The 20800-nt window shown below is 48.2% G+C and overlaps 1 protein-coding gene across 2 annotated transcripts in view; it reads right to left on the bottom strand.

Annotated features, from left to right (window-relative positions):
• Positions 1-202: 202 nt before the first annotated feature.
• The window catches only part of Fam234b (family with sequence similarity 234 member B), a 31021-nt gene continuing 10423 nt past the window's right edge, over positions 203-20800 (bottom strand). The window contains exons 3-13 of one of the 2 annotated variants that reach the window (XM_087904045.1): positions 18979-19077; positions 15599-15790; positions 13651-13781; positions 10697-10844; positions 10195-10336; positions 8450-8593; positions 7986-8067; positions 6834-6989; positions 4734-4851; positions 3023-3243; positions 203-2453 (exon numbers count right to left, since the gene is read on the bottom strand). In XM_087904045.1, the coding sequence (XP_087760171.1) occupies positions 2448-2453; positions 3023-3243; positions 4734-4851; positions 6834-6989; positions 7986-8067; positions 8450-8593; positions 10195-10336; positions 10697-10844; positions 13651-13781; positions 15599-15790; positions 18979-19077 (1439 nt within the window). In that variant the 3' untranslated portion in view covers positions 203-2447. Of the gene's footprint in view, positions 2454-3022; positions 3244-4733; positions 4852-6833; positions 6990-7985; positions 8068-8449; positions 8594-10194; positions 10337-10696; positions 10845-13650; positions 13782-15598; positions 15791-18978; positions 19108-20800 lie in introns of both variants that reach the window. The other variant, XM_087904044.1, reaches the window with a different exon arrangement.

Genomic DNA, 20800 nt, shown 5'->3' on the forward strand with positions numbered 1-20800 from the left:
CACTTCTAGCAATGGTGCCCCCAAATTCCCAGGAGCCTCATACAGGGCCTTCTCCCCTGAGTGAGCCTGGATACCCGCTGCTCAGTCACCTCAAACTGTCCCTCCTGTTTCCTTCAGCATGCCATCCATCGACTCAACTGTTTTTTCTATAAGGAAAGTAAACCATTTTGGTTAGCAAGTAAGAGAAGGGCGCACACGTATATTCCTGTACACAGCATTTATTTGTTCTGTAACAGTTCACATTTTAAACGGTGCTTTCTGGCAACAGACCCGCTGGCTCCTCTTCCACACAGGGAATGTGGACAGCAACTCACATTCCTGGGGTTGGTTGGTATCAACACACCGTATTGGGGGGGGGGGGGCGGTGAGGATGTTGGGCAGGGCGGAAGGGAGGGCATTTAAAGTAAGGAAAGAGGAGGCAGAGAGGAGGGGAGACCCTTGCATTGTTGAAGGCATTACTTCTTAGTGGTCAGGCTGATTTTGGGGCCACCCCAGATCCTGCAAGGAGGAGGAAGTGCAGGGAGGCATTTGACAGGAGGCCAGCACTTGCATTGGCCGGATGAAGCCACCTCAACCCTCAGCTACCTTTCTGTAGCAGCTGCGACAGGAAGTTAAGCCTGGAGTTTCCACTGCATTTAGCAAGGAAGAGATTCACACTCCTAGCAAGAAGTTAAGATGCTATTTACCAAAACACCAAGGAGAATTCAGTGATGCTGTCTTTTGTGGCTTCCTCTTGCCCCGAGAGAACAACCCAAATGGGTCTCCATTTCTGTTCCTTCCTCCTTCCTCCTTCCTCCAGACAGACTTCTCAGAATACCAACACTGTAGAGAACACGTTGTGTCTGGGGGCTCAACCAGGCTACCACGCACTTGGCAATTTGGTCCACTATAATCCAGTCCTGAGAAGACTACAAACTGTATTCAGCCCTTTTACTCATAGAAATCCACCTTACTAGAGATGAACCTAGATTTCATCTAGGGCCTATTCATTGTCCCCCTTCCCAGAGTCAACCTGGTCCCAGATGACTTCCAAATGTACTTCCAGGGTCTTATGGCAGAGGTGCCAACAAGCCTGGTGAGACAGATCTGCAGGATGAACTGAGTAACAACCTCCTATTACCCATAACACCTATTGTGGGCAATTCACAGCCCCTCAAATCTAGAATCTAGTTTCCTTGGATCGCGTTATTAACACAAGCTAAAATGATACAAGCCCAAGTGAGGAGAAAATTCGGTTTTCACTCAAGAAGTACGTTTTCATTAGCCACCATGGGAACACATGGCATATCAGACAATGACACAGACATTTGGAAGATTCAAAATTAAAAGAAGTCAGACATTTACATAGAAGGCGGAAGAATGGAGATAATTCTAAAGAACCTGATCATTATAAAAGTGACAGTATTTACATGAGAATTTTCTCAATATAATGCTTCCAAGGCTCTAGGAGGAAGGAAGAAGACAGGGCAGAGTGGTTACATACTGGACCCAAGAAGCCAAAGTCCAGAAATAGATCCCTGAATAGGAGAGGAAGCAAGGGAGCAGGAGATGGAGATGCCCTAGACAAGACTGGGAGCAAGCAGGGTGGAGCTACAGCCAGGACAAAGCCATGGGACTTCCGGCCTTGAAGCTGAGGATGCTGTGCATGCTAACCCTTCCGTCGTTAATGCAGAATGAAAGCTCATAGCTGCAGAAATTCACAGGGCACCACATAAAGACCTGATCATCAGCGGAGCCACAGAAACTCCGTCCCTTGCTCCCTTTGTGATCGAAACAAGTCTGTTCTCAGGACCACTTAACAGAGGTGGAGAGTCTAGGAGACGGAAAGACGGACATACTGAATAACTAGCCCCGTCCTAACTTCCAGTGTTTCTCACTGCTGTCTAGAGTTGAGAAGGAACCACAGTACAGGCAGATGGAAAACAGAGTGGTGAGCCATGGGTGACCCTCAGGATCTCAGAGCTAGGCCATCCAGACACATGAAGACGACCAAATCAGATGAATTAAGAGGACAAGAAATGAAATCCCTGAAGCTTGGGGCATATCTCGAAAATCATTTTGTTACAGCACTGAACACATAGGTGCACACACACACATACACGCACATGCACACACACACATCACCTAATGCAAAACAACATACATCCTGCTTGTATGCCACTGGATTTCCTAGCAAGGGTTTATAAATTAGAGGTACAAAAAAATAAAATAAAATAAAGCGCTGTAAGATTCACATTTCCAAACTATCCACACAGAGTTCCCAGGAGGAGGGGTTAGTGCAGGATGGGAAGGTCGTGAGACAGCCCAGCTAAGCAGATCGTGCTCCAACAGGCTGACAAAGTGCAGTGATCCCCGAGTGCTGCATGACCCTGAATCATGTCTCCAGAACTGACACAGGAGGGACAGGAGCTGCTCTGTAAGGTCTTCTGAAGCTGGATTCCATCGCGCTAGATCTGTGGGATTTCCAAAGAAATGGGAACTCTAAGGATCAGAATGTTTCTTCACACCCCAGTTCTCTAGTTTAGCTCCCACGGCTTGTAAGCCCCAGGGGTGTGTATCCTCGGTCATAAGTTCTTCATCTTTGAACTTGGCTCACGTATTTTTTAAGGAAAACAGTATGGATGTTGTCATTGGTCCCTACCCAGAAAATGCCAAAAAGATCTATCCCGTCCAGTCACTGGGATGATTTAAAAAACCACCACTCCACATTTCTCAGTGCCTGGCAGCCTGAGCTCAAGCCCCAGGACCCACACAAAAGAAAATTAACTTCTGCAGTTGTCTGCTGGTCTTACACACATGTCAGGACACCACGTGGGCCCCCACACATAAAATCAGCCGGGCATTGGTGCTGCATGCCTTTAATCCTAGCTCTCAGGAGGCAGAGGCAGGTGCATCTCTCTCTACTGGCTACTATGCCAGCCTGGTCTACAGAGCAAGTTCTGGGATAGCCAGTACTGTTCATGGAGAAACCCTATCTAAGGAAAAAAATAATAATTAACCAAATATCACAGAAGCCAGTCACCTGGTAGGGAGAATCAACAAACTTGATCCTGGAGAGGAATCTTCGCAGCTCCCCACGGCCAATTTTAGGGGTGGTCTCCTTCAGCTGGACCATCTGGCCTTCCATAAGTGCCCAGCGCAGGCTAAGCTTGCTGATCACCAGAGAGGTGGGGTGTCCATCCGGGCTCATCACTGTTCTCCTGGTGACATAAAAGGCATCTTTCCAGATGTCATTGATTCCAACTGAGGAAGGACAATGACAAGAAGCAGTTAACAAAGGAGTCAATAGCGTGAGGCCTTACACCTGACTGCCTTGTCTTTACAATCGGAATTAACAGCGGTTGTATGAAAGGGACGTGAGATTCCTTCGTCCCATGAAGCCGATTGCAAAGCTTTGCTCATCAGCAGGCTCAGGCTTGCTGAACCTCCTCTAACATGCTGCACTTGGAGCTTCACCCAGCTTCTGCTCACCCTGCCTCCTCTTTTGCTCTGTTGCTCCCCTCTTCCGCTCCTCTCTCCCTCTGCCCAGGGTTTTAGGTAAGTGGGGTGCTTGACTCTGAAGGTCATGTAGGTGACCAATGCCAAGTACTAGCCTAGTTTGATAAGCAGTCTTGAACTGGCTCTGTAGCCAAGAATGAGCCTTTGATTCTCCTGCCTCTACCCCGCCAGTGCTGGGACAAACCCAGGGCCTCTTGCATGCTAAGCAGATACTCTGCCAACTGAGATACATCCCCAGCCCATGAGATTCTCATTTACCATTATTTAATGTTCCCTGAATAATGTTTTATGCAAATGCTGCAAAATGGCTCATTCTATCTCTTACATGGTTTTGCGAACTGACACTTCCCACTCCCCCATCCCCACTACGCCCCAATCAGCTGACAGCCTGCGAGTTCCAAACCAGCTTCTCTCTTCCATAAAGCCCATGACAGAGCCACAGCACCGCTTCAACTCAAGGCAAAGTGTTGTAGGGAGCAAGCCCACAAGAGGCAAGCACGTGGAAAGGCATGAAGGAGCTTGGTGTAAGGGTACACACTTGCAATCAAGCATTTGGGAGAGAAGGGCAGGAGGGTTTAGGTGTTCAAAGCCATCCTCAGCTACAGAGCGAGTCTGAGGTCAACCTGGGCTATGAGACCTGTATAATTGTCCCCTCCCTGGCTGAAAAAGCTGTGGCTAGACTGCTCCCCCTCCTCGCCCGCCCACCAACAGGAGCCCAGGGGAGACCAGCAACAGTAGCAGCTGTTTCCAGGGCTTTGGGTTGCTGAATAAGGGTTCTCTAATATATGCTTTCAAGTTTGCTGTATAGGATCACTTAGACACAGAGTGAAGCAGAATATCTCCAAATGTTCTGCGTGGTCAGCTTATGGGTAACTTTTTTCCTTTGGTTCTGCTGTTGACTCCTACGCAATGTGTATGTTTAGTAGTCACATAAGTAATCACTAAATCAATGCCCCTAAGAAACACCACTCTTCCCTTTACATCCCACACAGTTAATTCACAATCCTCAGTCCCTAAAGGCACCTAGCACTCAGAGGAGGCTCCATGTTCCCCTCAGCGGTCCGCACATTCAGAGGCCTGGCACTAGAACCCAGAGGAAACTCTCCAGCAATGGGCCTGGTTCCAGGGACCTTGAGGAAAGGATACTACTGTCTCTTGAAAAGCCCTCATCCTTCTCTTGGAGGGCAAAGTTACCACCCAGCCAAGACACACTCTCTGGAATCATCGGGACTCACCCTCCGAAGCTGTCACTATGCCAGTGGCGTTGGTCAGGTCCAGGAGGATAGACGGGAAGGCTGGGTGCAGGAGGTAGAGGTGGTAAAGGCCAGGAGGCTCAGCTCCTGGGGTGTCATCCTGGCAACGGTCACAGAAAAGGACAGTGAAGGTGACTACATCTCCAACACGACACCATCAGGGACAGGGGAGCAGAGGAAAAGACTCCAGTCAACCCCACTCCTGATCCCAACTACAGGGACACACGCAATTTTACAGAGCTCAAAACACTAACTAACTCCAAATCCCTATCTACAGTCAAAAATAAATGGGAGAAAGAGAGAAAGAAGGAAGGGAAAGGGAGAGTGGAAGGGAAGAGGGAGGGGGGAAGGAAGAGGGAAAGAGAGGAAGGGAGGTGGGAGGGGAGGGAGGGGAAGAGAGGTGGGAGGGGAAGGAAGGAAGAGGATACTTGCAAATGTCTGCAGAAAGGGTGAAGCAGGAGAGAAAGCAGGAAGTCTGTGGAGACTCCTTTCTTTCCCTCACTGCAGAGCTAGGATTCTCATTCATCCTTACAACAAGTAAGGCTGTGAAGAGAGAAGAGCTATTTCTGAACAGTAGCCAAATATATTTTCTTAAAAATATATTTCCTTTCATTGGATGTCAAAACCAAGTGCCAGGGACTAGGGATGCAACTCCATGGTGGTGCTCGCCTAGCACGTACCAAGCCCTGGGTTTGATGCCAAAGACAAGCATCGGGCTAAATGTTGGAAAAACCTAACCCTTCCCCAGAGAAACAGAGCTTTTTTTTGGCTAGACAGAAGAAAATCACGTTACAAATAAAAACTGCTGAGATCTGAGAACTGAGTCTCCAAGTCCCTGCAGCAGGAGAAATGCCCACAAGGGGGCGTAATCAACGTGCCTTCTGCGTGGGAGATGGACTATGGGACACCATGTGTGGGCTGCCATACACTTGTCATTAGAAGCGGAAGCAGTCTTGCACCCTTACTCCCATCATGAGCCCTTAAGGCAGAGGAAGCCATTTTCATATGCCCGAGTATGGCGGGACAGACCTCAGGCTCAACTAACATGCCACGAAAATAACATTTGCCACTGCATACAGAACAAAGCCCAAAGTTCTTAGCATAAAACTGAAAGCTTTTTCAGGCCAAACGTTATGTTACCAACACTCGGGAGACAGAGGCAGGGAGGCCTCTGTGAGCTCAAGGCCAGCCTGTGAATTCCAGGACAGCCAGAGCTATATAGAGAGACCTCGTCTCAAAAAATAAAAACAAAGCAACAAAAAAGCTAAAGCTTCTCACTTCGCTGTTCTACACTCTAACTGCACACATGTGCTGCCTACCCCCACGGTATTCTCAGTCCACTCACACTTCCTTCTGCTTCCTTACAAAGCCACCGCCAATTGTGTTCCTTCCTCCTTCAGACTGCCTGACCACCCTCTCTACCCAAGTCCACACAGCGTCTCACCCTCAGCCACATTGTGTATCCAAGCTCTTTCGTGAAACACTCCCTCATCACCCCAGACAAACTCAATCTCCCTTCTTTTGTCCACTGATTTATTTGCTTTCCGTGCGTATGTGTGCGAGTGTGGGCACGTGAGTCACAGTGTGTGCACAGAGGTCAAACGACAACGGGTTGGGAGTGAGGAGGTGATGGTTTTCCCCTCCCACTGTTCAAGGTGCAAGTTCAGATTGTCAACCTTGGTGGCAAGCAGCTACAGGTCGTCTTACCTTGCTAGCTCACCTGTAGTTCCTACCTGCCCCTCCAGGTTACTAAGACACCCTTGCCTTGGGGTTACCCACAGAAGCTCATTTTGAAAGCCATCTGGTCCAATCCTCTCATTACTATGAGGAGGTCAGGACCGAGGGCACGGCAGAACTAGAATCATAACCTAGACTTGCTCATCAAAATGAAGGGATAGATAGCAGCTCTAGGAGTGAAGAACAGGAGCGCTCCCCCACCCCCACCCCCACAAAAAAAGATGGCTCAGAGAAGCAACTTATTGGGAGGGCATGGTCGACAAATTCAGAACTGTGTGTCTACCATGTTTTCCTATCCTGGGTGACCCCATCCCTGCCCCCAGCTCCTCCATCCTTCTCACTCACAGAACTGAGAGATGCAGCAGTCAGAGCTTCTGCCCAGAAGAGGAAGACAGACTTCTGGTCTGAAGTAATTGCAGAAGTGGTTGGCGTTTCCTTCATGTGACATGGGACACTGTGACTCCAGATGACGGAGCCGGAGCCACCATCCACCACCGCCATCTGCAAACGAGAAGACAGAGAAGACAGCAGTCTTTAGGAGGATGGCAGGAGAAGAGAACACAAGAACAAGACGTAAGACAAACATCCCAGAGAGCGGATAGTCATCCTCCTCCGCATTTGTGAGCACTGGACCCCAACACCTGACACTCAGAACCAGCAGGTGCCAAGTCCCTTATAGAAAAGGCAAGCGTTTGCGTAGAGCTACACATGTCCTCATGGACACTTGACTCATTCCCTAGGTTACCTACAGTACCTACTGCAGCACAATAAATGTATCGAAAGTTGCTGCTGTACTGTCTGAGGGACAATAAGAAAACGGTCTGCAAGTGTTCAATAGAAACAGCTTTTTAGGCTATTTTCAGGCCATGGCTGGTTAGTTTTGATGGCCAATAAAAAAAATCTAAGCTAATTTATATTTTAAAAATTAAAACTCTATAATTCTGCCTTTAAGATTAAATGAATGAAAACTATCAAAATATTACATCCTTATAGCACAGAACCTTACAGGAAAGCCAAGATGTGGAGCCAGTGGCTCAGCATCCCTCACCATGCTGTATCATTCTGTTCCTGAGCTCTGGCCCTAGCGTTCCCGACCTGCTATTCTTTACCAGTCACATAAATTCAACCTTAAAGGCCCGACCCATTTTCCCTTCCTTTACCAAAAGCCATCCATAGCACCAAGCCAGTGCTGAGTGGTGTCCCCTCTGAAACTGTACTGTGCCTGTACTGAAACGGCCTCACTTATACCCACCTCTCCCCCACCCAGCTTTGTCAGACGGCTCTTCCTAACCACTAAACAGGCTTCGGAAAGGACACAGGATTAATCTAGAAAGCTGAACTGCAGCTCACAGCAACGAGCTGTGCGGTTCCATTTTACTCATTTACTAGACTGGCATTCTCTGAAGGGAGGAGGCTCTTGTTCTCCCCAGTGCTCACCCAGGGCTGGACACAGCCCATTCCTTCCATGTGTTGACTGATTTGAGGCCCATGATTTACCTTTTTCATCCCAACTCCATCCTGTGTCTGCAGAAGGAAGTCCAATGTCTGATCATCAGTGAAATACCCAGGAGTGGGCTGGCTGCAAACAGACGAGGAAGCAATAAACAGCATGTACAGAAAAGAAAGAGGGGGATGGAGACATGGCTCAGAGGTTAAGAGCACTGGTTGCTCTTCCAGAGGTCCTGAGTTCAATTCCCAGCAACCACATGGTGGCTCACAGCCATCTGTAATGAGATCTGGTGCCCTATTCTGTCATGCAGGCACATATGAAGGCAGAACACTGTGTATCTAATATAATTAATTAATTAACTAATTATTTAACTAATTAATTAAAAAAAGAATCAGGCGCCTCCCTCCCTCCCTTCCCTGTGACAGCCATGGGTAACAAGCAAGTGCTCTAGATAATTTTGACAGTGGGAAAGGTGCTCAGAACAGCAGCCATGTGAAGGCACTCTGCAAACCTGCGCAGGCCTTGGAGGTTCAGTTTCCAGAGCGGCGTAAGATCTTGTCCCCGAAGCAGGACCAGGCCTTGTCTGGTTGTAATCAAGAGGCTGCTGCAGTTGGAATCTGGTGCCTTTACCAGCTGGAGAAGCTCAACTCCATCACTACGTTGAACAAAAGCCCAAGAGTTAGTCTCTGCTGTGGATGAGAATCCCATATCCATTTATTCTGACATTCCTGTTGTGTGCCTGCTTGCATATACAGTTGTCCCTTAGCTTCTATGTGGGAACTGGGCCCAGGACCTGCTGCAGATTCCAAATTCACATGTTCATCATCCTTACACAGAATGACGCGGTGACTCTCTACAATCTACCCGCTCCTGTGCAGTGTAAGCATCTCTATAGTAGCTACGCCTGAGCGCAGTGGAAACAGTCGCAATGCTACACCCTTCAGGGGAGAGAGACAAGAAAACCAGGCCTGTTTATGTTGGGTACAGATACAATTTTTTCCAAGTATTTTCATTGGGAGGGGGTGAATCCACAAATGTGGACCCCCCAGGATAAGTACTCCCCACTCTACTCTTGCATCCACTTGCCACCATGGTCTTGTCCAGCGGGGTACTTGTTCATTCCTGCTGAATCTCATCTTCTGTCTCCAGAAACGCCCATGCACTTGTTCATTCCTGCTGAATCTCATCCTGTCTCCAGAAACGTCCATGCACTTGGTCATTCCTACTGAATCTCATTCTCTACCTCCAGAAACGCCCATGCACTTGTTCATTCCTACTGAATCTCATCCTATACCTCCAGAAACGCCCATGCACTTGTTCATTCCTGCTGAATCTCATCCTCTGTCTCCAGAAAGGTCCATGCACATTCAAAAGGAACTCAGCAAACAAAGCTGCGATGTGGTCCCTCTCTACCTGGGCACTCTGGGGACAGTAATAGACAAGGATAATGACATGGAGGACAGACGGAGATCGGGACAGGTGGCCTGGGACCGACATTAAGCTTGGACAATACCTCTTGGCATCTACTTTAAATTATTTCTTTTTCTACACTACTGGAACCATTCCATCAAATTCACTAAAATCTGATAATGCCTGACGAAAAAAATGCTGAAAAAAAAATGACTTGAAATTTCTGACAGAAAGGAATATAACAATTTTTACCCAAGCCAACAGCTACGTAGGTAAAATATGTAGATCACTGCATGTGACAATCACATGCTTTTAGTTGAGAAGTAAATAAAAAAATAAAAACAAACAACAAAAAACACAAGATTTCATGTCTACTATTCTTGCTTCTGTTAAAATGATTCTTCGACTAGGATATTGCTATGTGCACTGTATCTCATTTTTTCCCACGCCTCCAGCACTGGTCCAGTTAGGGAAAGGTAGTTTTATGTTGGGGCATCGGATCCCAACAGAAGAGGAAAGAGTAGGTCAAAGCTTTCATATAGCTTTTCTTCATATATATTTATAAATATATCCCCTTAGCTGTTCTGATTGGGACCAAAAGCTAACACCCGTTCTTGGAATCCAGTTATGAAGTAAACTCTGTTCACCAATGCACAGACCCCAACATTCCACAGCTGAGGAAAGAGAATTTCTCATTGTGTTGTGCAGACCAGGAGTTGATATTTCTAGGTTAGCTCCACTTTGCCCAAACCTCTGCTCTTTACCAGTCAACCCAAACTCGGAGACTCCATGATGCCTGAGTCCCCAGAAGACCTCACTATGGCCAAAGGCGGATCTCAGCCACACCTGTAAACGTCAATGAGCTCTGAAAGGTTGACAGATCTGCGCTTCTCCCACTCCGGCTCTTCTATCTGCAGAGAGGGTGGTGAGCTGTCTCGGTTTTGGGCCTGAACAAAAATGTCCCGCAGGGCGACAGCTTGTATATTTCCTAGTGCCACAGAAGAGTCAACAGTGAGAAGCTGGGGTTAAAACAACTACCCAGGCTATCCCAGGGTGGGGTTCTGGGCGGGAGACACACAACAGATCACAAGGGTCCCATAGAGTCCACTCCAACTGGTCCCACTTGGAGTGATGGGGAAGTGATCAAGTGGATGCTGGGCAGTCCCCTTTCCAGAGAAGGCACTAAGGGAAAGCATAGTAAATGACCTGAAGTAGGTGAGATGCCCTATAACAGGAGATGAAAAAGAGCCAACACCAGGAACCCCACTGTGGGTGTTTGTCCTATCTCATGGGAGGCCTAGCCACCAACACCAGGGGAGCAGAAGCCAAAGTCAGCCTTGCTTCTTACCAAAGCCAAACAGGATGTAGACAGCCCCACTGGTAGTGATGTAAACCTGGGGACCAATCAGATTCCCCACTCCCACGATGTTGTACTTCACAGGTCGGCCCACAGGACTCCCTGTCCGGCCAGAAACCAGCAGAAAACACAGATCTGGCTGAAGAAATAAAAAGAAAGGAACATGTTAATAGAAACCTTTCATTTCCTCATCCCTCATAAGCTAAGGGCTCAGACACACTTCCTATGCTGAAAAGCACAAAGTCAAACTTTCTTGCTGATTCCCCTGGGAATAAAAAATGGGGGAAATGTGTACTCTCTGACTAGACATGTGTGAAGAGTATCTTCAGGATTCCTCAGACGATGGAACACAGTAGTTACTGGCTATATCCTCTCCAAAAACCAGGAGCTAAATATAAGATGCCGATGCAAGGAGGGTGTAGCAATATTTTGTTTGTGTTTTAACAAATAAATCTTGCCTGAAGATCACCATGCAGAGCTAAGCCACTAGAGGTCAGGCAGTGATGGCTCACACCTTTAATCCCAGGACTTGGGAGTCCCACAACTTTAAACCCTGAACTAGGGAAATGGAGACAAGAAGGGACATGGCTGAGCGGAGAGAGGATTTTAGGGCCAGAGGAGACAGGAACTCACTACAGTACTGAGGATGCCGTCAGCGGATGTATTCTGAGGATGCAGTCTGAGGACAGGATCACCCTTTTGGTCTGAGAATTCAGTAGAGGTAAAAGGTCTCTCTAGTGGCTGGCTACTCTGCTTCTCTGATTTCTCAGCTTTCACCTCCTTATAATCTAACTCTGGATTTTTATTAAGAACAATTAGAATTCATGCTACAGAGGGTCTTTACTCAAGAGCCAGAATCTACCAGAGAGGTCCTGATGGTCAGCTTGGTAGGGATTAGAATCACCAGGAAAACACATCTGGGTATATCTCTGAAGATGTTTCCAGAAAGGTTTACAAAGTAGGAAGACCAACCCTAGTTGTAGGTATCTTCATCCCATCAGCTTGGGGCGTTGACTGAATAAGAGTAAGATATCATGGGCTTCAGAGATGGCTCAGCAGTTATAAGCACTATGGCTCAATTATGAGGACCAGTGTCTGGATCCCAAGATGTAAATCCAGCAGCTTATGAATCCTTATAACTGGCCCCAAAGGATCAGAAGTCATCTACCCCGTAGGCCACTCACATACACACGTGTGCACACGCACTCATATAGACGTATGCAGTAGGAAGGCTTGCAGCTTGTGGTTACCCGCCTACTGGGGCATGGCCTCTTATACTATATATGCGGATGCAGAGCCTGCGTCCACCCCTTCTTCTTTTTCCTTTGCCCTGGCTGCTCGTTCAGATTGTTGGATTTGATCTCTGTCCACCGTGCAAGCAGAGAATTTTGATGTCAGTTTACCCCTAAATAAATACCTATTTCTCATTTCTGTGCTAGTGTGGGATTTCTTTAAAGTGCCTGTTCATCACTTGGCGCCCACATGGATTTAAACTCCACCCTACCAGGTAGATGGCCTGGCCATTCCACGGCCCAGACAGGCAGGCTTGCTTTGCCTAAGTGTTTTTTTGTAGAATCCCTGTCACAGCGGAGTTTGCTGGGGTTGGGGTTGGGGGAAAATTTTATAGGCTCAGGGATCTCTTTGAAAAAAAAGGGGGGGGGTGAAATCTTAAAAGAAAAAAAAAAGACTAAGGACACCTGAAGCCCCAGCACTAGGACACAGAGGTGAAACTGAAGATTGTGAAGTTTACAGTGAGCCTGAGCTACACAGTGACTCTATCCCTAAGTCTGAAAACAAAAGAACCGGATCTCAGCTGGGCAGTGGTGGCACAGGCCTTTAATTCCAGCACTCAGGAGGAAGAAGCAGGCGGATCTCTGTGAGTTTGAGGCCAGCCTGGTCTTCAGAGCTAGGGTTAGATTATTAGGGTTAGGCTAGCTGTGAGTCACTGTGCTAGGATCAAAGTTTATCTTTCTTGAGGGAGAAGGAATGAATCGAGGGACACACGCCATCACACGGCACCACTGTGGAGCACAGACAGACTAGAACGTACTAAGAAGACCAGGCTGTCCTCAAACTTACAGCAATCCTCCTGCCTTGGAGCTACCACATCCACACCGGAAGTCTGTCCCCTTACAGCACCTTCCTTTGGTCACTGATGAAACAGGGAGGTACGGGTCTGATTCCTTAGACAGTTTTCAACATGCAGTCCAGGCTGACCTGGAATTTCCAGTCCTCCTGCTGGATTACAGAGGTGTAGCGCCTGAGTGCGGTTGATCTCAAGGTACAGGCTGATCTCAAGGTCACTACTTAGTCAAAGATGACCTTGAACCACTACTGGTCCTTCTGCCTTTCTCTAGGTGTGAAGGTATTACCACCACACCTGAGTCATGTAATATAGGGGATCAAACAAGGGCTTCATGCATGCTAAGCCAGCAAGTTACCAACTGAGCTATATTCAAAGCCTGCATCCTATAAGCCTTCTATCAACCCATCCCACTGTTTTACAGTTGAGGCAAATTTTAAATGGATACAATATAGTAAAACTAACATTACATTTACAGAGTAGAAAATAGGCAGTTTTATAGAGACTTAATTTGTTAGCTCTACTTTTCTTAAGCCTCCTACATGGAGATATAACTTTCTACTTTAGATGGGTAGGAGCTACACTCCATACAGTACTGTTTGCCCAAGGCCACAAAGCTTCAGAGAGATGCAGAAGGAATTTGCATACAGGCCATTTGTTCCCACAGTTCTCCCACACCGCAGTCCTCAGAACCACACTGGTATCATGGAAAATAAATTTGGAATGCTCTTGGTTCACTTAACTTCACCAAAAGAATCTATTTCAGCCTAAACCATTGCAGAAACAAGGTTCTAGGCAGAGATCGCAACAGTTGAAGCAATCCCCATAAGAAATTTAAAACCTCTGGAAATAGAGACCATACCTGCAGTTCTCCGATGGCCAGCACCACCAGATCTCTGACACCATCCCCATCCAGGTCCGGCAGCACCACAACTGGGGCGGCCAAGGTGCCATTAGACAGATGGTCCGGGTCTAGGGTCCACATGACTTTCCCTGGGGAAGGAGAAAGAGGCGGATCACTTCTGCTTTCTGGCCCAGCAAAAGGCAGCCACAGCGGTTCCCAGCCAGAAAAGAAAACTCAAACGGCTGAGCAGGGGACAGCAGCCTCTCCCAACTTTTCCCTTTAGTTTTTGTTTGAGGACAAAAGGAGCGGAAAGTGAGATTCCAAATCCTTGGACATATGGGTATACTTCCATGTAATAATCCCACATCTGGATTTTAATTCATTCATTCATTGTTTTGTTCTATATGTGTGACTGTTTGACTGCATGTATATGTGTGCATCACGTGTGTGCTGATGCCAGGAAGGTCAGAAGAGGGCATCAGACTCCCTGATTGTGAGCTGGTTGTGAGCTACCCTGTGTTGCTGGGACCTAAAGCGGGGTCCTCTGCAAGAGCAGCCCAGTGCTCTTAACTGCTGAGCTGTCTCTCCAGTACCACACACATGGATTCTGTGTATCAAATAGAGACATCTAAGTCTTCCTGGCAAGTAGGAGCTCACCAGGGCTGAGGAATGTGTCTGTCATGGGGCACTGCAGCCACAAAGGAGGCCTCACCAGAGAAATTGCAGGCTTTTAAGGACTTCAGTCCTGACCTAAGACAGCATGTGACTGATTATATATATGTATAGATATTACATAATATAACTCAGGCTAGCCTTGATGTCCTTGAACTTCTGATCCTATTTCTACCTCTTAAGTGAGTGCTGAGATTACAGGCCTACATGACTATGCCCAGTTTAAGTGATGCTGGGAGTCAAAACAGGGACTTTGGGCATGTTAACTAATCACTCTACCAAGAGATTTTACACACACACACACAATACACACACACACACACACACACACACACACACATAAAATTTCCCCCTCTCAGCAGTACCCCACTAACCAAGCATGTCACACCTGTAATCCCAGAATTTGGGAGGCTGAGGAAGGAAGATCTAATGAATTCAAGGTCTGGGGCACAGTGTAAAACCATGTCTCTGATGGGGGAGGGAACAAGAGATATGGGGGGGGGGATTGTGGTAGGTATGTAAAATAAATGAAAAAAGTTAATAAAAATAAAAAAATATTTACTGAAATTTAAAAAAATTGACCAGGTAGTGGTGGCACACCCCTTTAATCCCAGCACTTGGAAGGCAGAGGCAGGAGGATCTCTGTGAGTTTGAGGGCCAGCCTGGTCTACAAGAGCTAGTTCCAGGACAGCCAGGGTTGCTACACAGAGAAACCCTGTCTCAAAAAACCAAAGAGAGAGAGAGAGAGAGAGAGAGAGAGAGACAGAGAGACAGAGAGACAGAGAGTCTCAAAAAGGAGGAGGCAAAACAAAACACCCCACTATGGCACCTCTGATGTGGGAAGTGGCCCTGTGACAAGCACACTGTAAGGAGACACCTTTATTACACTGGGCTCACTTCCATCACCTCCGTCCTGTGGACCTCAGAGGGTCACATCACCAGCCTCCCCAGTCCAGTTCTTAGCCCTAGCATCCAGTCAGTACCCAGGTTCTCACAGAGACCAGCACAATTCAGGAGGTGACACTCCCTTGCCTGCTGTAGAAAGAGCAGAGCAGAGAGACTGCTCACAATCCAAGCCCCCACCCCCACCCCAGCAACTTCAAGTTTGGGGAAGAGTTCATCTTATCACCAAACAGGTAGCCACAAGAATCTCTGTTAACTCCACCTGCCCAAACCCCTTATCTCCTTCCCTTAATAAACACCTTCTGAACCAGAGCAGCAAAGCAGCTTCCAGCTCCTCCTCCCCTTCTCCCTCAGGCTGTTTAAACACAAAGCTCCAGGCCACTCACTCTACCTGTTGTCGCATTGAATGCGCTGAGCATCTTGCGTGTCCCTGTCACGAGGCAAATGGTTTTGGCCATGCTTCCTGGCATCAGATCCAAGCATGTGACATCTTGAGCCTCCTCTGGGAGGGGACTGGACCACAGTGTGCTGCCATTCATCCCGGAAAGACACACAAGATCTGCAGTTGGCTGTGAGCCACCACCTAAAGGCACGCCAGAGAGAGGAGGATGGGGCAGAAGAAAGGAGCGTCAGGGGTGAGTTTTCCAGACACTTGAAACCCAAAAGTGAATGGTGGCTGCTGAGGCAGCGGCTCACACTGGTGTGCTTAGCTCCCTCCTTTGCTTCTGACAAGGTGTGAACACTGGTGTGCTTGTCCCTCCTGTGCTTCTGACAAGGTGTGAACACAGAACCTGTCATCTCTCCTACCTCCCACCTCGCGGAGGACAAGTGTAAGAGCAGCCGCTGTGGGCTTTCCTACACCGCCTCACCATGTCTCCATTTTGGCACCTTTCCCAACACATCTGCTTATCTGTCGGCCACCTTAGCCCACATTAAACAGGGACATCCTTGAAGACAGTCACTAATTTCTGATTTCTCAACACATTACAGGATGCCTGCTGCACAAAACAGCTGAGGAAAAGACAGGTAAGGCCAGCAAAATGGGAGGGTAAAGTCATCTGCCCTTGGGCCTGACGACCTGAGTTCAGTCCCCAGTCCCCACCACTATTCCAGAATTCTCACATGGCAGAAGGAGAAGCCAACTCTTACAAGTTGTCCTCTGGCTCCACACGTGCACCATGACACACATGCACACGCATGCATGCACACACCAAAGGACAGGAGCAAAATCCAGAACACTGAGTAGCGGTTGTTGATGGGGGGAAGGACATGTGCAGGAGAAGCACAGGCTGACCCAGAATCCACGCAGCGTCCGGAGTAAATCCCAACCCTCGTCCCCAGCCGCAAGTGCTCCCCAGCAGAAGAGGGTGTTTTCAGAACTGCCCTGAAGGTTACGAGCAGCAGGCAGCAAGGGGGGCTTGTGGTCTGCAGCTCTCTGGTGTGTTCCTGGGCAGGAGAACACCACTTGGGGTGACAGGATCCAGGTCCAAGGAAGCGAAAGCATAGCAGTTCAGGCCGGGATCTGACTTAAGAGTGGCCACTATTCCTGCCAGCTTGACTTTCGCTCTCAGGAGCGGACATCTTGACTCATTTCTACTTTCTACTTCAGCCACCACCAGCTGCAAAGCTTCTTCCTGTCCATCAGCAGTGCTAACTGAACAACACAGCCTCAAACAGGAAATGGAGTGGCCCGCAGAGGTAGCAATTGGTACTACCTGGTACTACCCTCTAGACTTTTCCAGTCTGATCCAATGCTCTTCTTCCTGTCACAAAGCCACATATTGAACATGCTTCCAAAAGGTATTTTTGGTAATACCAGGCGAATGTAAAGCATACCGAGTGTTCGCTCTGGGCCTAAATGATTCAAAAGCACTTCCTAGGGTTTCTTCACCCTCTGGGTAGGGTTCTTATGTCAGCTGGTATGCTACAGTCATTGCCAATTTAGTAGACATCGCGGGCCAATTAGGACCCTGTGTAACTATCATGGAAATAAGGCATTTTTGCTTGTTTTTGGGTGTCAGGTGTAACCGAGTCCCAGAAGCAGCACGCTCAGCTGGTGTAAACTATGGAGACATTGATAAAGATAAGATGTCTCAGGGTGGAGGACTCATCAGTGGCAGTGTAGCCCCTCAGAGCTGTCAATGCCCCAGAGACAAAGGAGGGAGAGATCACTGGAATCAAGAAAGTTAGTTCTCTAACAGGGCTAGCTTGAGACCTGCTATGATGGTGGTCAAGTCTGTTGCCAGTCTGCTCTAACTCCAGCTGCGAGGAAGCCAGGGAAGCAAATCCCACTTAGCCACCTGGGGAGCCTATAAGTATCCTCCACATAGTTTAGCCTTCCCGGAGGAGGGCAAGCCTGGAGAATTAAACTGAAAGGGGAAAGGGAAGCCACCAGCCCAGACATCTGTGTGCAAAGGTGCATAAGCCATGACCAACCCTGCCAGGACTGCAAGAGCAGGGTAGAATCAACCTTCACTGTAATTTAGCGGGGAGTGGAAACTGACTAGGGAGATAGCTCAGCTGGTAAAGTGTTTGTTACACAAGCAAGAAAGCCTGAGCTTAATCCCCAGAACCCACATAAACAAGCCCGGAGAGGTAGCACATTTGTTAGCACAGTGCCGGGAAAGCAAACGGCAGCTTCTGAGGATTGCTACCCAGCTCCAGGCCAGGGAGAGACACTGCCTCAAAATATAATGTGGGCTGTTCCTGAGGAATGACAGTGAGGCTGGCTCTGCCCCTCCCCCCAACACACACACACACACACACACACACACACACACTCTGCAGGAAATTTGACCACACTGTGAAACCCAAGACTGTGTTAATAAAATCAACCTGGGAGCGGAGCCAGCAACTAACTAGCAGAAATTAGCCTCAGAAAGAATGGAGGAGCCAGGAAGAGACATAGAGAGATATAGAGGAAGGAAAAGGGAGGGACTTGGACTTTCTTGGTTTTTCTGGTTTGGGACAGCTGAAAAATTCTCTTGCTGGGTCTTTGGACAAAAAGGAAGCTGGTGGCTTCTTGGTCTCTCTGAGCTAGCAGGTTTTCACCCCAACATCTGACTCCCGAGTCTTTATTGGTAACCAGGACTACAAAGACTTAGTTAAAAACTACGTTTAGCGACAGCCGTAGAGCCAGCACCAGAGGGAATGGAAGTCCCACCAGGCCCTGGCAAGAGTAATAGGTTGCTGACTGCAAGACACAGACATAGCTAAAACATAAGTAGGTTCAGATGCAGCTGCCAAACTGGCGGAAAAACTGCACTCACACCTAATTACTAAAAGCTGTGACCCCAAGGTTGGGGTCACTTCTTTAAACCAGTTTCTTCACTTGCCAGGGTGACCACTCAAAGTCCCTCAAACTTCCACACACTCTGGTTTCTTCTTCCTTCCTTCCTTCCTTCCTTCCTTCCTTCCTTCCTTCCTTCCTTCCTTCCTTCTCTCTCTCTCTTTCTTTCCCTTTCTTGTTTGGAGCAGGAGTCACTTTGAGACAGCATCCCTCCAATTCCAGCGGTCCTACAATTCGATACATAGACCAGGCTGGCCTTGAATTCACAGACACTGGCCTGCCTTCACCTTCTGAGGGCTGGGACTAAAGGTGAGCGTGTGCACCACCATTCTGGGCCCTGTTTCTGTGTGCTGATCTTTATTTACCTCAGGGACTTTCTGATGAGGCACATCACGCACAGTGGATCTGTAGTGACCTGTGGCCTGCAGAGCCTCTCGCGCACTGTCCCTGGGAAGCTGGCAGCCTCCAAATGTATGTCTTACCTGTTTCGGTCCCATTCCTGGTTGTCACAAAGGAGAGAAGCACGTCCCGCAGGCCATCTCTATTCACGTCAGCCAGCTCCAGGGGAGACAGGTCCCCGCCTGGCGTACACATAATGAAACAAAAAGGGCCTGAGCCAGTTACCACAGACTAGTTCTCTTCCGCCAGGTCAGAAAGAGACAGATGCAGACAGCGCCAGCACCCCTCCCAGCCCGGCTGAACTGTCTGTTCCCAAACAGGCAGCAGAAATAAGCATCTCCCGTGGCCCTGCCCAGAGCCCTGGACACCACACAGCAAACAGGAGGGGACATTAAGTTAGGCTGACTAGACCCAGGGAATGATAATGGTAATGTCCTGGGGATTCTGGGGTTTCTGGCTACACTAGACAAGGTATAGTGAAACAACTGGCAACTCAGAAATGCCACAGGGCAAAAGAAGCCCTAAAACACCTGGCTTCCCTGGCCAGAGGCCCAGAAAGGGTACAGCCCGGCCAGGCAAATTGATTACAGATAACACCAGCCTCACCACACCCCACAGCAAAGGCTGTGAGACCTGACTTCTGAAACCCTGCTCTGTCACCACCAAGTCACCCTACCCTCACGGCCAAAATGGCCATGGGGAGCTAGGACCATCCCACTTGCCATGAGGGAGAGGGGAAGGTCTGGAGTTCCGCCCAGTCCTGTGGGGAGCAAAGATGAAGGAGGATCCCCTCCTTGTGCCTGAGGAGTGAGAGAAAGCCTGCCAGACCTGTAGGGAATTCAGACAAGACTGGAAGAGCAAGCTAGTAGAACCACTTGGGCAAATAACGTCAAACCTGCTTAGAAAGAACATATCCGCACCTCCTGACAGACAGCTTTACTTAGAAAGAACACATCCACACCCCCGACAGGCAGACAGCTTTACTAGGCTTCTGCCTTGGGGAAATTTGTACATAACCCTAAGGAAATGTATAAATAAATGTTTTTGGAATCACTTACTTTTAAAAAAAGATTGGAAATCATTTAACTGCTTATCAACAATAGATTAGAAAAAAATGGTAGGATATTCTAACATGGAAAATTAGACACTGGGAAAAGTTAATACTCTAGCTACTCGTGCCTCGGGACAGATGAGTCTCAGAAATGTCTCTGACAATGACGTGGAGTGGTAGAGTGTCTACCTTGTATGCACAACACCCCGGCTTCAGCCCTCAACACTGAATAACATTGTTTCCCAGAAAGGTAAAGTCAGTGGCACCAAGTGCTGTAACCCAGAACCCCAGGTGGAAGCAAGAAGCTGTGCACACACCAGCACCACTGTAGGCTGAAGCTGCCACCAGAGAACTCAGATCAGGGCTCAGAGGCACAGCAATCTCGCTTGTAGTTGAGTTTCAAACCCTTCACCTTCTGGGCAACCCCATGCACAGGGGAAAGACTGCATAACACACGTTCATGTTTAAGATTTGGAGGGAAAGCCAGGCATCGCTATGCATGCCTATGAAACCAGCACTTGGGAGGCTAAGGCAGGGGACTGCCAGTCCAGGAACAACCCGGTTTACATCGTGACTTCTAAGCCAGTAAGGTGATGGTGATGAGGCACTGTCTCCAAAAAAAGAAATTAGGCCAGGCAGAGTGGTACATGCCCTTGGTCCCAGTGCTTGGGAAGCAGAGACAGACAGATCTCTGTGAGTTCAAGATCAGCTTGGTCTAGATAGTGAGTTCCAGGCCAGCCAAGACTACAGTGATACCCTGTCTCGAAAACAAAAGCAAACAAAATGACTTGGAAGAAAACTTGAATGTACTAAGATACGAAAATTTACAGGTTTATGTCTTAAAATCCCGCAAC

The sequence above is a fragment of the Myodes glareolus genome, chromosome 3 (assembly GCF_982192425.1).
Source record: "Myodes glareolus chromosome 3, mMyoGla1.1, whole genome shotgun sequence".
NCBI lineage: Eukaryota > Metazoa > Chordata > Mammalia > Rodentia > Cricetidae > Myodes > Myodes glareolus.